The following is a 22,888-nucleotide window of genomic DNA, read 5'->3' as shown; positions in this document are numbered from 1 at the left end:
AACTTCTTGGTAGATTTTTCTGACCATTCTCGACAATACACCCAAACGTATGGACAACTGAAGTGAATTACACTTACTATTCTTCCATTCAGTCGGGTCATATTTCTATGAACCAGCTAGCAGTTTGTACGGGCACTCACTCAATCCAGCTGTCGTCAACTTCAGACTGTAACATTTTGCTATTCTGTCTAGCGCATCAGTTTTCAATGAATAAATACAACCACAAGGTTTTGTTTTCACCGAGCAGAGCTCATAGACTGTGACAAAGGAAATGTTAGCGCAATGTCGGAAATTTGACCACAAAGATACAAAAAAAAAACCTTAACTCAACTTAAATTATGGAAAAAGTCTAAAGTCTACCTAAAGCTAATTTTTTATTAAGGCAAAATCTATTTGAATCTGATTTTTATTTAATTCTACTATGATAAAGATCCTGCTAAGAACATCAGTTGAACGCTCCCTTTAGTTAATGCTTGAGACATGTTGCTCATTGACTGAGAGCCCTAATCTCAGCAATGGGAAAAGTGCAAAGTCAATGCTTATTATTTAAATACATTATTTTAAATTATTTTAAAGTTATGTTAATATAATACAATATGCTACTATGTTGCAGAAGACTGACAAGACATGAGCGCTATAAGACCTAAAGCCCGTTTTAGATCTATAGCTTACCAGCTTTATTATTTATTATTAACTTATTAGCACTCAGAAAACTCACACACTGTGTTGGAAGGTGTACTCACATTTTCAGTTCTCCGTAGATACAGCCTACATATGATAGAGACTAGTTCACTGCTGGCAGAGGCCTCAGAAATCAATTTACGTATATGTTTCTAGCCTGCCCAAAACTTTGTAGGGTGGAAGATGGACATGTTCTTATGATTGGATCGTTAAAAGTTCTGCATGCCTGTTAGTTTTATATACAGTTAAGAACAAAATTATTCATACCCCTGGCAAATATTGATTTAATGTTGATTTTCTCTTGACCAATATGTTTGTTCTGACCTGAAAACTACACTGTCACATGCCGAAAGGTTGCAAGACAATGTGGGAGAAAAAAAAGAATAAAAAATAAGCATTTTCATCTTTAACATTTTTATGAAAAATGGCATGTCCAAAAGTATTCATACCCTTTTTAAATAGTCAATAGAAACATCTTTATTTGCATTCACTGCCCCTGCCCCAATAGGCAGCATTTGACCATTAAACCACACAATGATCCAAAACATACAGCCAAACAAGGCAAGAAATGGTTAACAGAGAACAATAACAACATTTTAGAGTGGCCCAGCCATAGTCCAGACCTCAATCCGTCAAAAGTGAGCACAAGGCCAGAGTGATGACAAATAATCTCAAAACCCGGGTTGCTGCTAAAAAGGTACAGTCTAGAGTCATTGTGGAGAAATAGAGAGGCTTGGTAGGTATTATATGAACCATTTTGAGAGATATGAATGCAAATAAAGATGTTTTCAGTGATTGTTAAAAAAGGGTATGAATAATTTTTGACACATTTTTCATAAAAATGTTAAAAAAGACAAAAACACTTATTTTTGCTTCTACCACATTGTCTTACAACCCTTTGTCATGTGGCAGTGTCATTTTCAGTCAGAACAAACATATCAGTCAAGAGAAAATCAACTTTAAAACATTATTTGCCAGGGGTATGAATAATTTTGTTCTTAACTGTAAGGCCCTAGATTTGGCAACAGGCAGCTGCAACGCTACACTCTGGGGGCATGTTCGTAAGCCCCCAGAGTGTAGCGCTGTAGCATTTTGCTTTAGCTATTGGAACTAGGAACTCAAGCTAGCTTTTTTCAGTATCGACAGTACTCGTGACATCGAGAAACGGAGATCTATGAAAAATAATCAAATAAATAATTAAATAAATTTCTCCTTTAAAGTCACTCTTTTTGCACTTTTTACCAAATCTAGGGCAAAATCAAAGAAAATGCTGTGCAAACTTGTAATGGTTCGGTCATACTGAGAACATGTTTGTCTTCCACCCTACAATGTTTGGGCTGCCTATGAATAATACTTTTCATTATATTAACGCCTAAACATTGCTTACCCGACAATGTCTTCACAGACAATCACATCACAGACAATGTCTTCACAGACATCTTTAACACTTCCCTGAAGCAAGCCATCGTCCCATCATGTTTCAAAGCTGCCACCATCATACCTGTGCCGAAGAAAACTGCTCCATCCTGCTTCAATGACTACCGCCCTGTGGCACTGACACCCATCATCATGAAGTGCTTTGAGCGGCTTGTCATGTCACATATCAAAGCCATTCTCCCCCCCACCCTGGACCCCTTCCAGTTTGCATACCGAGCCAAGCGGTCTACAGAGGATGCAATCTGCTCTGCCCTCCACCCAGCCCTCACCCACCTGGAAAAAAGAGACTCATATGTGAGATTGCTGTTTATAGACTTCAGTTCTGCATTCAACACCATAATACCACAACAACTCATCTGCAAACTCGACAAACTGGGACTCAGTACCTACCTCTGCAACTGGCTACTGGACTTCCTCTGTCAGAGGCCCCAAGTAGTAACGTGTTGGCAACAATACCTCAAGCAGCATCACACTGAGCACAGGGGCCCCCCAAGGCTTGGCGTGCTCAGTCCGCTGCTCTTCACCCTGCTGACGCATGACTGCACTGCAACCTACAGCAACAATCACATAGTGAAATTTGCTGACGACACAACTCTGGTGGGTCTCATCACCAAGGGCGACGAGACTCAATACAGGTTGGAGGTCGACCATCTGACCACGTGGTGCAGGGACAACAACCTCCTGCTGAACGTCAGCAAGACCAAAGAGATTGTTGTTGACTTCTCCGAGAGGTCACACCCAACACCTGCCACTGACCATCGACGGTGCTGTGGTGGAGAGAGCGAGCAGCATCAAATTCCTGGGGTGCACATCAGCCAAGACCTCTCCTGGACCACCAACACTGCATCACTGGCTTAAGAGAGCTCAGCCCGCCTGTACTTCCTATGAAACTCAGGCGAGCAAGTGCTCCACCAGCCATCATGACCACATTCTACCGAGGCACCATTGAGAGCATCCTCTCCAGCTGTATCGCTGTGTGGGGCGGAAGCTGCACTGAATACAACAGGAAAGCCCTGCAGCGCATAGTGAACACAGCTGGAAGGATCATTGGTGCTTCACTCCCCTCCCTGAAGGACATTTACACCACTCCACCTCACCCGCAAAGGCGTACCAAAAAATTGTGAGTGATGCAAGTCACCCCGCTCACAATCTGTTTGATCTACTGCCCTCTGGGAAGAGGTACAGAAGCCTGCGCCTCCCGCACTACCAGACTCACCAACAGCTTCATACACCAAGCTGTAAGGATGCTGAACTTTTCCCTCCTCTCCCCCTCCACCCTCAGCTACATAACATCCTGGACATTGGACCCACAATGGCCGCCTGCACTACTCCACTTGCACACTTGAACACTTGCACACTTTACAACTTGGTGTTGTTGTCCTGAAAACACAACACTTCTGCTGCTCTTACATAACTTGCACCACTATGCCACTTTCTTTCATTACTCAGGTCAAACAGAACTACCCAAGCCTCTTATTGGCCTGACTTTGCACTAGTTTTTTATTGACTGTCTATGCACAATTTCAACAAAATTTTGCTGCTCTTATTTTTTCATTATTATATGTGCCCTCTTATTTACTTATTTACTTACTTTTTTGTTTACTTGAATGTTATGTTTGTCTGTGGACTTAAAATTGGTAAAATATGTCTTGTCTTCACCGTGGGATAGTGAGAAACGTAATTTCGATCTCTTTGTATGTCTGGAACATGTGAAGAAATTGACAATAAAGCTGACTTTGACTTTGACTTTGAATGTCATTTTCAGGCTGTAAAATACACTGCTGAAGAAAATTAATGATTGTTTTTTTCCCATTTCGATCTGATATGTTTTTTAAAGTTTTTGAGCAGTGTAATATGAAGTGTAATATGAAGACATGATTTCAACAGATGCTTTACAGGCCATGATTTTGGGACCCATTCTTGATGTACACGGTACAGCAACAACCTGATCTGATTCGACACGGAATGACCCTAAAAAGAAAACTAAGAAGTACAGTGCTTTGCATCCCTTGTAATTATACCATGGAAGAATAATAATAAAAAAGGGATTACAATACAGTATAAACACAAACAGCCCCTAATATATGAAGAGTTTGGTTCCAAAACGCTATATCCACCATTTTAATGAATGTTCATAAAACATTTTGTTTTCCAATTAATTTCAGTATAACTGTAATTTGGAATTGTTATTTGATTTATCTGTACTCAATCAAAACAACACAACTGCAATCTGATTGATATTACCTGAAATACACGATTAAATAATGTTATATAGCGTTTTGGAATCAAACTCTTATATATATATATATACCTATATATATACCAGTCAAAAGTTTGGAGACACTTAGACATTTCCATTACACTCCATTATAAACAGAATACCAGCTGAGATGAGTTGCATTGTATTTTTTTTTTAGATGTCATGGCTCAGTCCGTGACACAGGGCACCAGTTTTCTGATTGCATTATGTGCTTACATAATTGCAAAAGGGTTCTTGACCGTTATAGAATGAAATGGCTGATCTTTAATGCAATATCTACATTATCCATTATCCATGATTCATCCAATGTTGCAAAGGCACATTCTGTTCACTAATCTGTTATAATTTTAAAAGGCTAATTAAAAAACATTGGACAACCCTTTTGCAATGATGTAAGCACATAATGTGATCTGAAAACTGCTGCCCTAATTAAAAAACAAACAATGCAACTGATTTCAGCTGGTATTCTGTCTATAATGGAGATTTCTGTCTATAATAGAAATTTCTAAGTGTCTCCAAACTTTTGACTGGTAGAGTATATATATATACACACATACATACATACTGTATGTATGTATAGTAACCTAAACACAGCCTACATGTAGAAACATTGTATACAGTATGTAACCTAAACAGCCCACACATATAAACATTGTACAGTGGGGGCGCTTATGGATTCACACTTCCAGAGCTTTCAAGTGTCTGTGAAAGGAAACAAGAGAAAAAGAAAGCAAACATTAAAACGGGCCCTGTCTATCAGTAATAGGAAAAAATACTCCATATAGACAACGAAAAGAAAACCCACAATATAGTCTAATCACATGCAGTAGTCAGAGGTGCAGATGCGTACTAATATATGACAATGGATCAAGTCAAACCTTTTGTTAATATCTGTGTTAATAGTGTCATATGTCAGGATCTCATTTCAATGCTAGTACAGTTTTGCACTGAATTGTAGAATATGAGCATGCCATTCATTCAAAGCGAGAGAGCAGCAATTTCAAAACATCACATTCGTCCGGGCTCTACCCTATGTAAGGTAGTGGTGTCTCATTTCCAAGGGGAATATTTTCACCCCTGTCTTGCCACTCTTTCGAGGAACAAGGTGTAAGATGAAGGGGGTGGGGTAAGACACACTAATGGGCCTAAATCTACATTGTTGTTCGCAGCAGCTCTTACCTTCAGGCGCCCAGTGCCCCCTCTTCTGTCTGGTGCAACTCGCAAATAGTTTGCCATCAGGCTACCAATAGACGCTTCAGAGGTGCCAGGCTGTGACTTCTGGATGGCACCTGAAAAATTGAACAGTAACTGCCATATATCTTGCCAATACTGATCAAAATAAAAAAATCATGTAGAGAATACGCTTTATCATTACAAAAAAAATTATTAAAAAAATATTCAATGACATAAGTCGGTCAAAAGCTGTAGGTGATGTAGGAGCACAAATAGAACATATAATTACCTATCATGACCTTGTAGAGATTCATACTTCTAAACGGGAGTTTGTCCCCAGCCCCATCCATATTCATAATGGACATGAGGCCATTTGTGAGCACTCTGTCAATAAATAATAAACAAAGTTTAACAACAAGAAATGTGAAATAAGAGGTACGTTGTCCAGAGGTACACACAGAGCACACAGTGAGGTGAAGCACACAATTAACCTAAACAATAGGCTGCCCGTTACTGCACAAAGACAGGAGAAGATTGTCTCATCGTACCTAGCTCTAACATGAGGGAGACTGTGAATAAGCTAATTTCACAAAATGTTGGCGTTTCATTTAAGAAAAAAAAGTTCCTACATTTGAAGATATTAACAGCACAACTTCAGAGACTGACCTTTTCCTTACATTATTTACATTTTCTCGTGGGGTAGCGCCACCAATCTTTGACATCTGAGCTGTCTGAAGGAAGAATTTTGCAAATATGCAGAAATGTATATGAGGTACAAGAATATGTGAATAAGATATTGCATATGGAATAATTACATCTGTTTGCAAAGGTTTGTTTTCCTTTTTGGCAGTAACCTACCATGCGTTTTTGTGTTTCATGGCTAGCTAGCTGTCTGTTCAGCTCCTGAAGCTGGTTTACAGAGTCAGTGACCTGTAAATGGAACTGGGAATGGGGAGACTCATAAAAACGGCCAGCTTCAGAGAGCTTTGCTCTCATATCAGTTAGTAAATACAGCACTCGCTTTTGGAACTCTGAAAGTCAGACCAAAGACAGAAATATCACATCATATTCTGCACAAGTATTTTTTTTTCAATGCGGCAGCTATTTTTGTTTGAACACACTTAATTTTCTCTTCCATTGGGAAGACATCTCCTCTGGAACGACGACCTTGTGTCTCTACGGGTCTAGACCATGACCTGGAGCGATGACGTGGTGTTTCTACAGGTCTGGACCAGGACCTGGAACGATGGCATGGTGTCTCTATGGGTCTGGACCTAGACCTGGAATGATGGTGAGGTGTCTCTATGGGTCTAGACCAGGACCTGGAACGACGACGTGATGTCTGTATGGATCTGGACCTGGACCTGGAATGATGGCGTGGTCTTACCCTGGTGTGCTCTTGGTGTTTCTCCTGTGTGGACATAACTTTCTTCGGCGGCAGTGGCAGGGAGGGGCCTGTTTGATTGCAAACAGTGTGACAACATTAAGCAACTGACTTCACTTACAAAACTGCACATTTACATGTTGATGTTTACAAAACTGTACATTTACATGTTGATGTTTACAAAACTGCACATTTACATGTTGATGTTTACAAAACTGCACATTTACATGTTGATGTTTTTTGTTGTTGTTTTTTTTTCCTTTTTCTTTATTTTTTTTACAGCAAATTACAAACAAAAAACAAATGGACATAAAGGACAAAGAAAGAAAGAAAGAAAAAAAAAAAACACTCACACACAAAAGATGTAACCCCCCACCCCCTTTACTCTCCAAAAAGAAACAGCCATCCCGATATCAAAATGTATATTATCGCAAATCTTACCCAGATCTTCTATTTATCCCATCCTTCTGCTTCTTTAATTTTTACCCATCTTTCCATATATTGTTTCCTGTCCATATCATATGCCATTAAGCACTCTGTCATCGAGTAAGACCTAACATATTGTTTAAATCTGGGTAGGTTAAGGCATTTTAGCTCCTCTGTTCTAATTATAAATAATTTCCCCAAAAAGATAACAATATTTTTTATACTAGTTCCATTTTTCTCCAAGTCACCCAGTAGTACTGTACATAAATCCAACTGAAAATCTTCATTACATGAGGACAACCATTTTGTAACCTCAGTCCAAAAAAAAAAAAAATGTTGATGTTTTAGTTTAAGATATAATTGGCCTACTTACCATGTCCCAGTGAATTTGCCTCAGAAGTCAATTGGCGATTCGGTGGGGTATCAGCAATTAGTTCATCTTCATCATCTGTGTAACATGAAACAGCCACCTTAACGCACTCACAGAACTAAAAAGTTCCTGCTTAGAAGTCTCAGTGTTAAACACAAACTATTTTGGATCTGTTACACTACGGTTTCATTATCATACCTTGAACAAAGTCATCATAAGTCTTTTTTTTCCCTATTCTCTTGGGCTTAGAATGAATGGGAAGCTCATCGTCACTACCCTCAGCAGTTGTGGAGAAGTTATAGAGCTCACACTCCTCGTTGTCCACTGCAATGAAAATCATGCATCAACTATAATGATTATGAAAAGTGAATGCAAAGTAAGTCTTTATTACAGCAATTGATGTTGACTTACATGATGCTAATTTCAGTTTTATTAGAGGACATTTCCTCCACTTTTCCTCTGGCTTTTGCATTTCTTTGATTGCTTTCATGGCGTCAATACCAGGTGGCCAATGCACCATATGATCAATCACCCAGGACTTTGGGTTAGTAACCCTAACCCTAACCCTAACTCCTTCCTCTTCTTTATCTCTCTCCCTCCAAACAGCACGAACCCACATGACAAAACCTTGACAGAGAGGTAAAATCTTTAGTCTGGATTCAGGCCAGTGCAAGTACGAGAACTCTTACACTACTATATTGTTGTGCTTATCTATACTTGTCAATGTTACCGACTGAGGCAGGAGGCAGCTCGGCGGTGGATGCTGAGTGGGAGGTGGCAGCTTAATAGCGGTAGTGGCAGAGTGAGTAACAGGTGGCGGCACAGTGGTGAAGGCTGAGGCAGGAGGGTGGAGGCTGAGTGAGAGGCAGGTGGCGGCACAGTGGCGAAGGCTGAGGCAGGAGGGTGGAGGCTGAGTGAGTAACAGGTGGCGGCACAGTGGTTACAGACCTGCGAACTCAGAAGGGCTGAAAAAGGTGACACATTCGCACACATCAAGAAACATTACTGGTGCTAACAGAAATCACATCGCGAATGCAGCATAAAAACTACACCTCCCATCAACGTTAGCAGTTCCGCATAGCTAGTCGCTTCAAATTCAAGAGCGCGCAGAAAAAGCGGGAAGTTAGACTAGCCAGCCAAGATGCAAAGATGGAAGAACTCATCTCTTCAATCCACCGAATTCATCGGATATAGGAGGAACAGGATGAGATTCTGAGAATGCAGTGAGAGAAGGAAGGTAACATCCCTTTTAGCCCAGTTGACGTATCAGCACAATATGCAAAATATAGCTGTAGTGGACAGGCACAAAAGTATTAACAAAATGTAGAAAAATAGAACGGACTGAAAATTAAGTAGGCACTGAATATAGTTATTTTCGCGCAGTTCTGATGTGTTAGGCTATAGGCTACATAATTCACACCACAGCAACTGTCACAAATCGCGCAGCAGGGTATTTCTCTGTCGCTAACATGAGTGAAACACCCTAGGCTACTGCCCGATGTAGGCTACCTGAGTTGTGTGGGCTACATAGCAAACAAACAGAAGAGCATTGTCATGATCTCGTGACTGTTAACTCGGCAGAACCAAACTCTTGCAATACTGCCAAGACATATGCCTATTAATGAATGCTAGTTCATTGTTAGCATTGTTCACGTCTCCATCCTGACCATGTTGACATATGAATAGTGAACTGAATTGAATTGATTGAAACAAATTATTATTACGACTTGTTTTTTGAAGGCAGCCCAATGATGGTGGGGGCTAAAGGTGTAGCAGGTGGCAACTATGCGGCAGCAGTGTGGTGGAGGCAGAGTGAGTAGCAGGTGGCAGCAGTGTGGTGGAGGCAGAGTGGCAGCAGTGTGGTGGAGGCAGAGTGAGTAGCAGGTGGAGGCAGAGTGAGTAGCAGGTGGAGGCAGAGTGAGTAGCAGGTGGCAGCAGTGTGGTGGAGGCTGAAGCAGTCCATTGGTGGTGGTGGCTCTGGACCTGGAACGATTGTGTGGTGTTTCCGTGGTGCTACACCTGGAACCATGACGTGGTGTTTCCATGGTGCAGGACCTGAGTGGCAACAGTGTGAGGAACTTTGAGATCAGTAGGTTTTGCTTTTATGTAGTTCGGTTTTTGTTTTTCCCTCACAAGTTAGCTGTCTGTTAAGCTGTTGAAGTTGGTCTACAGCCCAATGATGGAGGGGGCTAAAGGTGTAGCAGGTGGTAACTCGGCGGTGGCTGAGTGAGTGGCAGGTTAAGTGCAGTTTGCCTGTAGCTGTTCCTGGTGGCCCAGCTTGGCAATGGAGGCAGAGTGAGTAGCAGGTGGCAGCAGTGTGGTAGAGGCAGAGTGAGTAGCAGGTGGCAGCAGTGTGGTGGAGGCTGAAGCAGTCTATTGGTGGTGGTGGCTCTGGACCTGGGACGATTGTGTGGTGTTTCCGTGGTGCTAGACCTGGAACCATGACGTGGTGGCAGAGTGAGTGGCAGGTGGTAGCAGTGTGGTGAAGACTCAGGCAGGAGGCAGCCCAATGGCGGTGGGACCTATAGGTGTAGCAGGTGGCAGTTCAGTGGTGAAGGCTGAGGCAGGTGGCAGTCCAGTGGTGGTGGAGACGTACAGTTCAACTTCGTTCTACTCCATGTAGCATTGGAAATAGAACATACCCTGAGTTGGTTGCCTCACGGCGGAGTGGCAGGCAGACAACTTTACGGTGTAACTTGTGCCTCGTGATCAGTTGGCGCTTTGCTCTGCTGAGGTCTCTAACACGAACGATGTTGAGTAGTCTGGAATCACAGGGGTCATCAAAGAAACTCTCTGTATCATTATGTTGTATCACATCACAAACCAAAGAGCCGTCTGAACGTTTTTCCTTCACAAAGGCAAAATCCTCGTTGTCCAGAAGGAAACAGCCATCCCTTAATGTGGTAGATACACAAGTGAACATCTCTTTGGCTACAGCTACACCTCTGTGTGTCGTTGACTTCTCCAGCTCTGTTAAGCGTTTGGCAACCTGAGCGATAGGATTTCGACTTTGCCTGCCATTTTCTTCAGTGTCCGGAGGTAATTTTCAAATGGAAAGCTTGAAACATTGTTCAGGGAACACTGGAAATGCTCAACATCGTCTGGCAGGTGGGTCAGCGAGTGTACATTGTACACAGCAAAGGTTTTTCAAAAATCTCTTCAGACTTTTCAACAAAGTACACAGTCAAATCTCTGGCATACCCTAAATACTCATTCCGCAGCACATCATCAGAGTTTAACAGAATTGACATGACGACTGTGAGTGCAAGAAAATGCTTGTAGACAGTAGGCGCAAGAACATCCCTCAAAACTACTGGTCCTGTGTAAAGAAGGAACTGTCTGAATTCGGTGGCCTTCCACCTGTCAAGTTCCTGCAAACCCCTTGGCTGGCGAGAAAACTCCCTTGGCAACTTTCCATTCAATGATTTCAGATGATCTGAAATCCTGCTCCTTTGTTGAAATGACAATTTGCATGTATTTGGCCCTTGCTTCATGAAATGCAACATTCTCCGAACCACACCCAAACACACCAAGTGCATGTAGTCCAAGGCAAACCCATGGATGCACGAGATTCCAGCAACAGACAGTGGGGATATCTTAACTTGATAATAATCATACACCAACTGAGTGAAACAGTCTTCAGTCCTTGGAACTGCATCTGGTTCTTTGGCCCCAAGAACAACCCTTCCGTCATAAGTGCCTCTGATAGTGCATCGCTCACAAGAATGGTAACTGTTGTGGTTCTTGATGCACTTCAAGAATGCCCTGGCAGGAGCATCACATATGAATGCTTTCACAGACAGTGAAAATATGATAATTATGAGCTATGGGACAAAAGCCCAGCAGAAACACTACACCTGGAATTCTGTAAGAACATCTTGGGGGTACACAGGAATGCAACAAATATTGCATGCAGAGCAGAACTTGGAAGATATCCACTATTAGTTTATATTCAAAAAAGAGCATGCAAATTCTATCACCATGTACTGTCCTCAAAACCAGAGGAATATAATCACAGTGCCCTTCTACAGAGGAGAACCCACCCAGAGAGAGATCCTTTTGATTATCTTATATCAGAATACAACTGACATGTCTCAGGCAAAGTTAAAACATAACGAAAAATTAACAAAAGAAGAATATTACAAATATTGGCTAAACAATATTGAACAATCCAACAAATTGAAATGTTTCCAAAAAATCAAAACCAATTATGAATTTGCATCTTATCTAAAAGAAATTACCGAGTACAAACAAAGAAAATTACTAACATCCTATAGATTAAGTGAACACTCTCTGGCCTTAGAAATGGGAAGACACAGGCAAATTCCTAGGGAAGAAAGGTTGTGTTTGCAGTGCAGTGAGGGAGTAGTAGAAGATGAAAAACACTTCCTCACTGAATGCAGTAAATTCAACACAGTCAGGAACCATTATTTCTTTCAATTCAGCCAAATTATACCTCAGTTTGAACTATTAGAAAATGAAGACAAGCTCCCATACAAGTTGTGTAAAACTCGCTGCGCAGTACCTGTTAACATGTCATAAATCGAGGAAGTGAGTGACCCATATTGTGACATGCTTTGCTTTATATCAATAACCAATACCCATGATAGCACATTGATAAATATACAGTATATAGTAATACTGCATCATTATACATTTCATTTATTATTTTCTCTTTTAATTATTATCATTTTGTTATTATTATTATTTTATTTGTATTTTTTATTTTGTAAACAGATGTTGTATCTGTGTTGTTTTGTTATGTTTGCTTTGGCAACACTGCTTCATTGAGTAATGCCAATAAAGCTCCATTGAAATTGAAATTGAAATTGCTTTGCCTCCATGAACCATGCCATCTTCCTGCAACTGCTGCAACTCCTGGAGGAAGTCACTTAAGTAGTCCTCCACTGAATTTGGTTTAGAACCTCCACAGTAGATGGCCACAATGAAAGGAACAAAGTTGTCAAAGTTGCAGAGTATGGGCCACATTTGCAAGTTGGAAGATTTAAACAGTGGCACACCATCAATGTTAAAGCACAAATGTAGGTGCTCAACGATTCCTGGATGCTGAGACAAAACATTTAATATGCCAGAAGCAACACCAAAGTAGGCATACCACATTTTTCAACTGTTACCACTTTCTTTGGTGTTTGCAACAGTGTTCGGGAATCCTTTGGGAGCCGATGTCCTTGTCGCCTTAGGATCTCTAACATCTCATTAAGAGCAGTTCGCTTGCAGCTGTTCCTGGTGGCCCAGGCTGCAAGCTCCTCACCCAGATCAGGAACAGTTTCTTCTGAGGACTCATCGGACAGAATTTGGGTGTCTGAGTCAGACCACACCACATCTGAGTATTCAATATCTGAGTGATCAGGTGACAATGAAGGTAACAATGAAGGTGACAATACCTCCTCATCCACACTCTCCAGCATTCCATCCTCTTCACTCAAGTCAGCCAGTGCAAGGACTTCAGCAGTACGCTTCCTCCAGTTCCTTAGATAAGCCATCACACTGCAGCGATTCTGCAAGAAACATTTTAAATATTGCTCACGGTAATTCACCTCCACATCAGTTTGTGCGCTGTGCGCGCCCTTTCAGCAGTACGCTTCCTGTAGTTCCTTAGATATGCCATCACACTGCAGCGATTCTGCAAGAAACGTTTTAATGGCTGTGGCTCCTTCACGTCCTGACGTCAGTGAATTGCGAGTGACTAGTGACAGTGTATGAATCATTTTCATATCTATAGAGTAAACGCTCAACGCAGATAAACGGCTAAGCTGTAGCGACCAAATCAAAGTTTGTGAGGTAAACATATGCTTAGTTTCGCGGGTAACTTACAAAGGACTATGGTAGGCTAATTGGAAGAAACAAAAAATTATAAGCACGACAGTGCGTTTCTACATCGCCAAACCAGATGCTCATTGGATTTAAAAAAAAAAATGCTACATGTCAAATTATTTTCAATCAAGCCTTAGTTAGACACGTCATATTGAACATGCCAACATGGTCAGGGAGGAGACGCGAACACAACCTATTAACAATTACCGGTAGTCCAGCTGCGGAAAACACCCGCTTGGATGGCACAGAAGTCGCAGGCACACTCAAGTAGGATTGCTAACTTTGCCAGGAGGGGACATTTCTTCTAGTTGGCCTTCCACTGTCATGGGGTAAGCGACTAAGCATTCATTGGTGGGCATATGTCTTGGCAGTATTGCAAGAGTTCGGTTCTGCAGAGTTAGCACTCACGAGGTCATGACAATGCTCTTCTGTTGTTTGTTTACTATGTAGCCTACACAACGCAGGTAGCCTAGATTGGGCAGTAGCCTAGGGGGTTTCACTCATGTCAAGAGACAGGGAAGTACCCTGCTGCGCGATCTGTGACAGTTGGCGCGGTGTGTATTATGTAGCCTATAGCCTAACAATTATTTTGAGGAAGTAGTATAGCCAACCAAGCTCAAGTAGCTCAGTGTAGCCAGATGGGCCTTATGTACACCTGTACTTGTGTGTCATTTTCAGCCAACTGGAATGGTATGTGGGGAAGCTAGTAGGACCATAGAAATCAATGAGGAAATAGCTAAGTATATGGACATTTAGTGTGTAAGTACCAATATTGCTAGTAGGACCATACAAATCAATGTGGAAATAGCTAAGTATATGGACATTTAGTGTGTAAGTACCAATATTGTCCCAAGTCCCATTCACAGAATAAATGCATGTAGTTACAGGTGTTTTACGAACACCAAAATAAACATTTACAATAAAAAATAGATTTTAGCGCCCCCTCAGGTGAAACAGAACAGCATTTTGCTCCTTTTATCAGGCATTAAAGGAGAAGTTCGGTGTGATATTGACCTAAAGTGTGTTGAAACATGATACCGAGTAGGGGTGTCACAATTCTCCAAATCCTCGATTCGATGCAATTTTCGATTTTAAAGTCACGATTCGATTCGATTATCGATCTATTTTTAAAAAATATTACTATTAATGCATTCCTTATGTTATTTACTCTTTTTGGCCTTTTCCTTTTCTGTTTCGGGGGGCTTTTATTTTGAATGATAATTTGATCGTTTCAGCACACTCCGAAGAGACCCAAGGTTAGTGTTCATGGAATATGTACTTATCAATGTGCATTTTAAGCCTTAAAGTAACTTTGGACTGTAACTAGATCATCTTTTCACTTGCTAAGTTGAGTAGGCTAAGTTAGTTTTATTTGACGTGATTGAATGAATACTTCCACACCGGTTCAAAGTAGCAATAGGAGCTTTGATTTCGGTAGGTTGATGTGTATATTTTAACTCAGCCTAAAATGAGAGGAGTGTTGACACTGCAGTTCAGCATGTGCATGTGCGCGTCTTGGCATACATGCTGGATGTGACATTGGGGGTGTGGCCGTTAATCATTAACTAACCTAAAACTGTGAGACTGAAGGCTCTCACGTATTTCTTAAAGTGACAGGCACTCAATTACACCTAAGTGTAATACTTTAAAAATCAATATGAAGTATTCAAATTACAATTTTTTTTAGCCACTAATAATTATGCAGATTATAAAATACTATACATTATTAACAAAATAACTTTATATGAATTCCAAAATATATCAAATAGAAACATGAGATAAGCCATCATTTTCCATAGAGTTAAGTTGTAATTAAACAATTGCAAAAATGATTGCCATAATCTGATTACACCCAAAATATGTTACCAAATTGTATTATTTGGTAACATTTAAGTTACTGATATTGTTTATGGCACAGGTGACATTTTACATTTTGGCCCTTCAGTTGAGTTCAAAATAAAATGGACATCATGAAACAACAAACACTTGACTTTTTGTTTTAATTAGTCGTTTAGATTAATCGACTAATCGAAAGATGAAAATTAGTTATTAGTTGTTAGTGGCCTACTAGGCCTACTGCAACTGGATTGATGAAAAGTAATGTAGTTGCAAACATCTCACCTGGCTACTTGTATTTGGGAAGAGCAAAAGCTATCAGCCATCAGCATGATCATGTTATTTGGTTGTTGTTGTAGAACAGGGAAAGGAATATCCAGTGTTTCCTCTACATTTATTTTAGCATGGCGGTCCGCCACGGTTTAAATCCTATCCCTCTCAAGCCCTCTGAAGTCACATTAAATGGGATCCGATTCAGGAACTAATTCATTTAAACCTCACTGACCAGAAAAATTAATGTCTCTGTTTCATAGCAGAGTTATTGCTAATCACACCATTTAACATGACATTGATCAACTAGAATTTTTTTTTTTAAATCCCGGGAGTGACACCCCCAAGTTTTTTCATATGGTAGCCTTGTAACCTTTTTTTTTTCCGGGGGGCGGATGGGCTGCTGCCACTTTTATATTTGATTTAGTTTTTATAGTATATTTAGAATTTAGCATTTTAGTATTTTAATATCATGTTTATCTTCTACTGTCTCTATTGTACAGTGGAGTTTTCTTGTATATTACTTTTTCTGCTGTAAGTGCATGTTGTGTGTGATGTCTGTATGCTACTGAGACCTTGAATTTCCCCTTGGGGATCAATAAAGTATCTATCTATCTATCTATTTAAAAAAATCTAGAGGAAACACTAAATCTAAAATGTCATGGGACAGTGTATGTGGATGGCTACTTACTCTGATATTCAAATCTGTGAAGGCTTCCGGTGTTGGTGCTCTGAAATAATTGAAAATATTTCACATGCTTAGGAAATCATTTTACAATCATTGTTAATTTGTTAACTCCTTATCAGCCTATATGAACCAATGAAAAAAAAAAAAAACAGATGATTCACAGATTAAACTAAGGTAGTCCATCATTAAGTCTCTGTTATATGCAGGTGTGCCAGTCCACGTGTTACTATACATCATTAAGACAGTAAGACTTGAGAAAGGCCACAGGCCGAAACGTTGGTTGTATTAAACTACTGGCATATGAGCTGCTAGAGTGTGCGGTCTCCCTTTGTTCATCACTATACATCATTAACCACCTTAGTCCAGACTACTGAAGTTTAGAAACAAAGTACTATGCAAGAATGACTGTTTTGGAAAACAGTCAGAACTATAGCAGGCTATTTCAAACAAAAAATACTTACAGGCTACCAGAGATTGTTTTCACATTGTTGCAAATTTACTGATGATGCTTCATTCCACTAAATGATTTGTCTTCTCTATCAGCAAGTTATTCAATAGGCTAAACATAAAGAACTCAACGCAGTTAACTCAACGCAGTAACAACAACAATATATGTTATGATTTGTGGCCGTTTTTATGGTATCTGCAAAGACCTTGACGCTCAGCTTGGCAGGAACCGTGTCACCAATTATCTTAAGGCATATTCATACATTTTCCTTAATATAGTTCTTTTTGTCTTGTTTTGCTCTGATTTGTCTTGATTTATTAGTTTTTAGGTGTTAATGTGTCCTGTTTTTTTCCACTCACAGATTTTTCCATGCACTCAAATACCAGTTTCTAAGGGGACAGGTTAACAGAAGAGTGGATCAGCTTCTGCGTTTGCTTTGTGGCGATGTTCAAAAATATTACTGGTAAGGCCACAGCTGCATAGAGCTGATTATACTGTCCTCTACTACATGTCCTATACCACCAAAAAATAAATTAAAATTGAATTAATGGAAAATCAGTTAGTTTGTACTGTATATAAATTTAAAGATAGAAAGGAAGTTCATCTATCGATAAATTGCAGGAATGTCTGTCTGTCAGTGTGTCTGTTATTCGCATATCTGTCGAACCGTTTGTCCGATTGATTTCAAACTTGGTAGATGTCTTGCTATGGGCATGAGTACGTACAGTTCAAAGTTTGACATTGTTTGGATTAGTAATGCAAAATATATTGTTAAATATATCGGTAAAATAAGCACACATTGGCTTTCTCCGGACTACTGTAGCCACTCCCCCTCTCACACAGCACAGCACAGGCTACTTTAGACTGAATAAACAAACGACAATTCTGACTGTAAGATCCCAAATTGAAACAAGTGATAATGGTCCCGAATTCAAGGACGTTTCAGAATGCCACACATGACCAGCTACAGACAAGTGGTAGACAGAGATTGTTTTTGAGTCATATCATGGCAAATGTCAGATGCATCATTCCACAAAATAATTTGTCTTCTCTATCATCAAGTTATTCAATAGGCTAAACATAAAGAACTCAACGCAGTTAACTCAACGCAGTTGTTAGGCGTATGTCATTTTAATCTGTAAAAATGTTATTCAATAGGCTAAACATACAGCCTTGACTCAAAACAGCTTTTAGGCTTATGTCATTTTGATCTATAAGAAATGGCACAGCCATGTCACAGCCACAGCCAATGCAGCCATGCTTAAATTCTGCTCTCTGCACATTTCTTATATTATATAATATAATATTCAGTATTCATTATTGAATGCTTATAGCTGGAATTATGTACCTTGTCAAAAATGAGACTACGGGAGTTACTCCCTTCTAGTGGTACCTATTGACAAAAATAGGGGGTAGCTCAAGGACTAGAGTGCCTATTCATGGAAGAGGCCTGCGTGTTGGAAGTATTTTTCAGCTAAAGAGACACTGAAAACATGTTTTAATCTGTATACCATTAACATTGCATAACAAATAACAAAGTAAAACATTAATTTGTAGAGTACCAAAACCAGACGTATTTTGGGTGTAATCAGATTATGGCAATCATTTTTGCAATTGTTTAATTACAACTTAACTCTATGTCCTCACTTGAACTCATTTGCCAGGATGGACGACGCTGAGTATAGAACGTGCTGGCAGCGACAGCTAACATGCAAACGAGCAGTGACGGGACGCACACGCCATACAATCGGCCTGACATTTTGAATGAACTTAAATTAACTACCTAGCAACAATTCCAACACCCACAAGTTAAGAATGTCTTCAGAGAGTTACACTTGATAAGCACGATAGGTCTACTTTCGGCGCATCAACAATTAAAATGGAGGGGCAGCGTGACTATTTCGGGAAAGGCTTTGATAGGTGTAAGGTTAATCTCAAAAGAAAGTTCACTTTCTCCATCATTGAACTCTTGAATACAGTGACGGTACAAACCAATATCTGTAATGCAGTAGGTAATTAACTTTACGTTAGCAGTAGTGTTTACGTTTTATGCCAAAAATATATGGTTTATATAACAAACCCTTCACATTTGAGAGAGACTGAACAAAAATAAGACTTTATTGTATAGTTTTAGATGGGGAATTCAGGGGAATTTTCATAAAAACGAAAAAAAAAAAAAAACGAAAAACTGATGCATTTAGTCCACATTAACTGTGCTAAAAAAGTAAAGTGAATGGGTGTCCAACTCTTGAAATATCATGCATCTCCTTCCGTGCAATCCCCGCCCCACCCCCACCTCCACCTTTTTCCCACGCTTAACAGTAGTGTTATATGTAGATAATTTACACTACTTACAGTATTTGAAGTAGCTGCACTACCATGATAAATAGTTTAGTTTTGGCACACAGAACACAAAGACTTCTGCCATCATACCGGAATAAACTATAGTTAAGCTAACCTCAGGGTAAGTTAGCTAGCTAGCTAGCACAGGTAGCTGCTAACGTTAAACGCATGGCAATAAAATTATTCGACATAATTCGGAAAATTACACCCCTTAAAGTTCAGTAGCCTATGTATAGGATAGTGTAGTAACACAATAACAACAATAGCATGCTAGCTTGTTACTTACCAGGATTTGGAAGTGAAGGAATGTCGAAGTTGAAGTTTTGAATGTTGAAGGTGAAGATCTCAGTCATGCAGACAGTCAGTACAGTAGACAGACAGTAGCAGTAGTGGTAGTCTGTGTGTGAGAGCGTTAGAAACTATGCCGATCTGCTACATTTTCGCGGGATATGGGCAGGATGTGTCGTCTTTTTGTAGTCAGTTTGTAGTCCATGATTATTTAAACAAATCAGCTTCAATTTCAGAGTAATTTGATTTACATTTATAGTAGCCTATATGCAATTTTAGTGTCTGCTGTCATTTTGAACTGTGAACTAAATGTAAACATGCCATTTAAATAAATAAAAACACACATGTAAAAACATACACATACATTCGGATTGCTAGGTCTTTTAGATGTTGAAAAGGAGTCGTTGATTTACAATGATCAATAAACATACCTTTTCAGACATTTAAACAGACATTGTTTTGACATAAATTTAACATCAATTAGATGTCTAATTTCTTGACATCAAATCAACGTTGATTTAATGTCAATGATATTGACCTGAGACGTAGGGACCAGAAAAAACATGTCAGATTGATACTTTTGTTGGGCCTCTTTACAACCACAAGGAAATAATTACAAAATATAATGAAATTATGTATATTCATGCATGTCATTCATGGTGGTCAAAATCTTGACTACTTGTTGATGTCAAATTGACGTCAAGGTGCCCGCTGGGAACTGTACACTTTATGAATTTGAAGGTATATGAAATAGAAACATAGGAAATAAGCCATCATTTTCTGTGTGTGTGGAAAGAGTCAAGTAGAATCTAAGATGCCCACTGGTGTGAATGATAACACTATATTCAATATTACTGAATCAAATCAAAAAGATTTTTTAAGAATTATCGAAGAAGTATCGAAATCGCTATTCTTGATGTGGTATCGGTAGCGAAACAATAATTTTGGTATTGTGACAACTACACTAGTCTAATTTCTTGGAATATGCGCAAACAATACTTTGGGTTTTCGCACTGGCAGCAATGAATCAACATAATCAGTCAAAAGGAGAGGACAGCACATCATGAGGAAGTGTTGTTTTAATTGTCATTATGGATTTGATCTGGTGTTTTACAACCGCATAATGGGTGTGATGTAGGTCTTAATTTTCATGTAAGTGGTCTTAAAAAGGTCTAGTATTATTTGGGGTGGTCAAACCTGGGGAAACCCTGTAATGGAAAGAAGATACCGAAGGCTTTTTTGCCATATTGAGTCAGCTTTACTTTCTTGTCCATAACTTGTCTAGGTTATGACACATTTTATTGTTCTTTGTCCTTTGGACAGTGCCTGGTGAGCTCGAACAACAAGGCTTTGAATCAGTTTACACCAGATTTGCCCTTCAATGAGACTGTGTGACATGTTCCAGAAATACTCATCACTTGAACCTCACTGATCACAGGAGAAATGTTCCTGTTGAAACCCACTATCAGAACTAAACAAGGCAACGCTGCATTTAGTTGTTATGCGTTCTGACTATGGAGCCAGCTCCCAGATGACAAAAAAAAAATTGCCCAAATTACTTTTTTGACATCAGGACTCTGAACTAAACTATTTTCAGATGCTATTTTTTTTTTTTTTTACACTGAATAGGCTTAGTCCAACCAAAACAAGGTTTTGCCTAGCGGTAAGCTGGATAGGGGTTAATCCTAGCCTGACAATACAGTTTACTCACTAGATGAGGTGAGGGAATTCAACAAACTTGTTTAAGCTTGACAAATATATCAATAAAATCTGTTTTTCAATTGGGCAACATATAGCAAATGTGAGTGGTAGCTATCACATCCCCATTCTGTGTTTAAGTGATTAATAAGGTGTGCCTGATCTTTTTTTGTGCTGTATCAAAATTCCCACAGTTATGAAAGCAGGCGGTCAAACAAATGTCTTACTTTGTATTTTTGAGTGGCTCACAAACTAACAATGTTCTATTTTCTGCTCTTCTCTCCCTCCTCCCTTTGGTTGGTTCCACCACCAGGATAAAAGACGCAGATTGACCAGCCCACGCTTTCATCCACCATTGTACACAGTATGGCACGCTTTGGCACAAGTTCAGTTTGTTTATGTTATTGTTTATTAGTTCATTTCTCCATGTTGTATGATTTATAGATAGTCTTTTGTTTGCATAGATTGTCATTGTGCAGTTGGTCCGTACAATGCAATTTGCTTGTGCAGCTTTTAAAAATAATACTCACATACACAATCACACACAAAAAATAAATAAATAAGAATTTATACATTATACAAAGAACATATCAAGGCATTAACATGCTTCCATTGCTTGAAGTCCATTTTAAAGTGCATCTGTGCAAGCTCCCATTGCTTAAAGTCCATTTTTAAAGTACAACTGTTTTGCTTTGTTTTATAAAATAAAAGTTTGAAATGCTATGGAGTGCCCTATTTTTTGACCCTCAAACTGATATTTCAATTGTAACTCCTACTTCGCAACAGTTTCTCATTGCAATGTCTCCTCATTTGCTCTATTATTTCCCCTAAGGAGAAACAAGTTGTAAATGAGACTACACTCAAACATATAAGAGATCTCCCGTATTTCTCCTGCTTCTCAAACTAATATCTCTTATGTGACTCCATCTGCTCTACTCTCCTAAGGAGAAACAAGTTGTAAATGAGACTACACTCAAACATATAAGAGATCTCCATTATTTCTCCTGCTTCTCAAACTAATATCTCTTATGTGACTCCTACTTGTCTTATTGTTATGTGTCTCATCTTTTGCTTGTTTTATTTCTCCTAAGGCAAAATTAGGAGAAATAATTGTGACAAAAGTAATACTTAAATGATCCTTAAAAGAGAATCACCATTTTGCCTCTTTAGCAACAGAAGGGATACAAATGAGAAGCAAAAGTTTCCTCTGGGCTGTCTGTAACTCTACATGTCTCCTAATGTCGTTGTTGTCTGTTTTTCTGTTTTATTTCTTTTTTGTTTCTTTATTTTATTCTGTACAGCAAATATTTGCTCATTTTGGCCGATGCCGATATTTACAAGCTCATTTTGGCCGATGCCAATATTCACCTCTAATTTTTATTAATTGAAAAGTCTCCTGTACTACAATTAAACTGTTATTATGATAGTGTAGGCTACTTGCTGTTGATTGACATTAACAACTTTACTTTGATTCAACCCTGTATCATTTTAGAAATATACATACACTCATGAAAAATATTTAAATTATTTCAAATATGGCACATTTATTAAGTAGCCTAAAATTGTCACATAAACATGTAAATGTCATACTTTAACAGTAGCCTACAAGACAGTTCCCCAAGAAGTGTTGTTGACAATATGACTCATTGTTCTCAATGAACAGAAATGCAGCTGTAACCCTGTAAGCTTAAAATGTCAGCCTTCATTCTGGACTTCATGAACCTCAAGCTAGCTTTCTAACGTTAGCTAAC

General features: G+C 39.3%; 1 protein-coding gene and 1 long non-coding RNA gene across 4 annotated transcripts; both read right to left on the bottom strand.

The window, feature by feature from the left end:
- Positions 1–4,869: 4,869 nt before the first annotated feature.
- Positions 4,870–8,293, bottom strand: LOC125289154. Its single transcript, XM_048235856.1, has 9 exons — positions 8,143–8,293; positions 7,930–8,055; positions 7,735–7,809; positions 6,939–7,006; positions 6,410–6,493; positions 6,218–6,282; positions 5,841–5,935; positions 5,558–5,667; positions 4,870–5,080 (listed from the first exon to the last, which is right to left on the bottom strand). The coding sequence occupies exons 1-9, from the start codon at positions 8,249–8,251 to the stop codon at positions 5,048–5,050; spliced, it is 765 nt and encodes a 254-aa protein (XP_048091813.1). The 5' UTR covers positions 8,252–8,293; the 3' UTR covers positions 4,870–5,047.
- A 10-nt stretch (positions 8,294–8,303) lies between these two features.
- LOC125289155 lies at positions 8,304–19,523 on the bottom strand. 3 transcript variants are annotated; one of them, XR_007192586.1, is made up of 4 exons: positions 19,438–19,523; positions 16,364–16,403; positions 8,466–8,943; positions 8,304–8,358 (listed from the first exon to the last, which is right to left on the bottom strand). It is a non-coding gene; the product is annotated as an uncharacterized LOC125289155 (long non-coding RNA). The 3 variants fall into 3 exon arrangements; XR_007192587.1 differs by lacking the exons at positions 8,304–8,358; positions 8,466–8,943 and adding exons at positions 12,501–13,054; positions 13,137–13,250; XR_007192585.1 differs by lacking the exons at positions 8,304–8,358; positions 8,466–8,943 and adding an exon at positions 12,501–13,250.
- Positions 19,524–22,888: the final 3,365 nt, after the last annotated feature.

This window comes from Alosa alosa, chromosome 24 (assembly GCF_017589495.1).
Source record: "Alosa alosa isolate M-15738 ecotype Scorff River chromosome 24, AALO_Geno_1.1, whole genome shotgun sequence".
In the NCBI taxonomy this organism is placed as follows: Eukaryota; Metazoa; Chordata; class Actinopteri; order Clupeiformes; family Clupeidae; genus Alosa; species Alosa alosa.
Note: the sequence above shows the minus strand (reverse complement) of the source record. Positions and strands in the feature narration are given on the sequence as shown.

Coding starts and splice junctions, on each gene's coding strand:
- LOC125289154 (XM_048235856.1), bottom strand. CDS start 8,251: ATGGTGCATTGGCCACCTGGTATTGACGCCATGAAAGCAATCAAAGAA. Junction 5,668..5,840: donor TCTCTACAAGGTCATGATAG/GTAATTATATGT, acceptor TCAATTTTTCAG/GTGCCATCCAGAAGTCACAG. Junction 5,081..5,557: donor GGGGCACTGGGCGCCTGAAG/GTAAGAGCTGCT, acceptor TTCCTTTCACAG/ACACTTGAAAGCTCTGGAAG.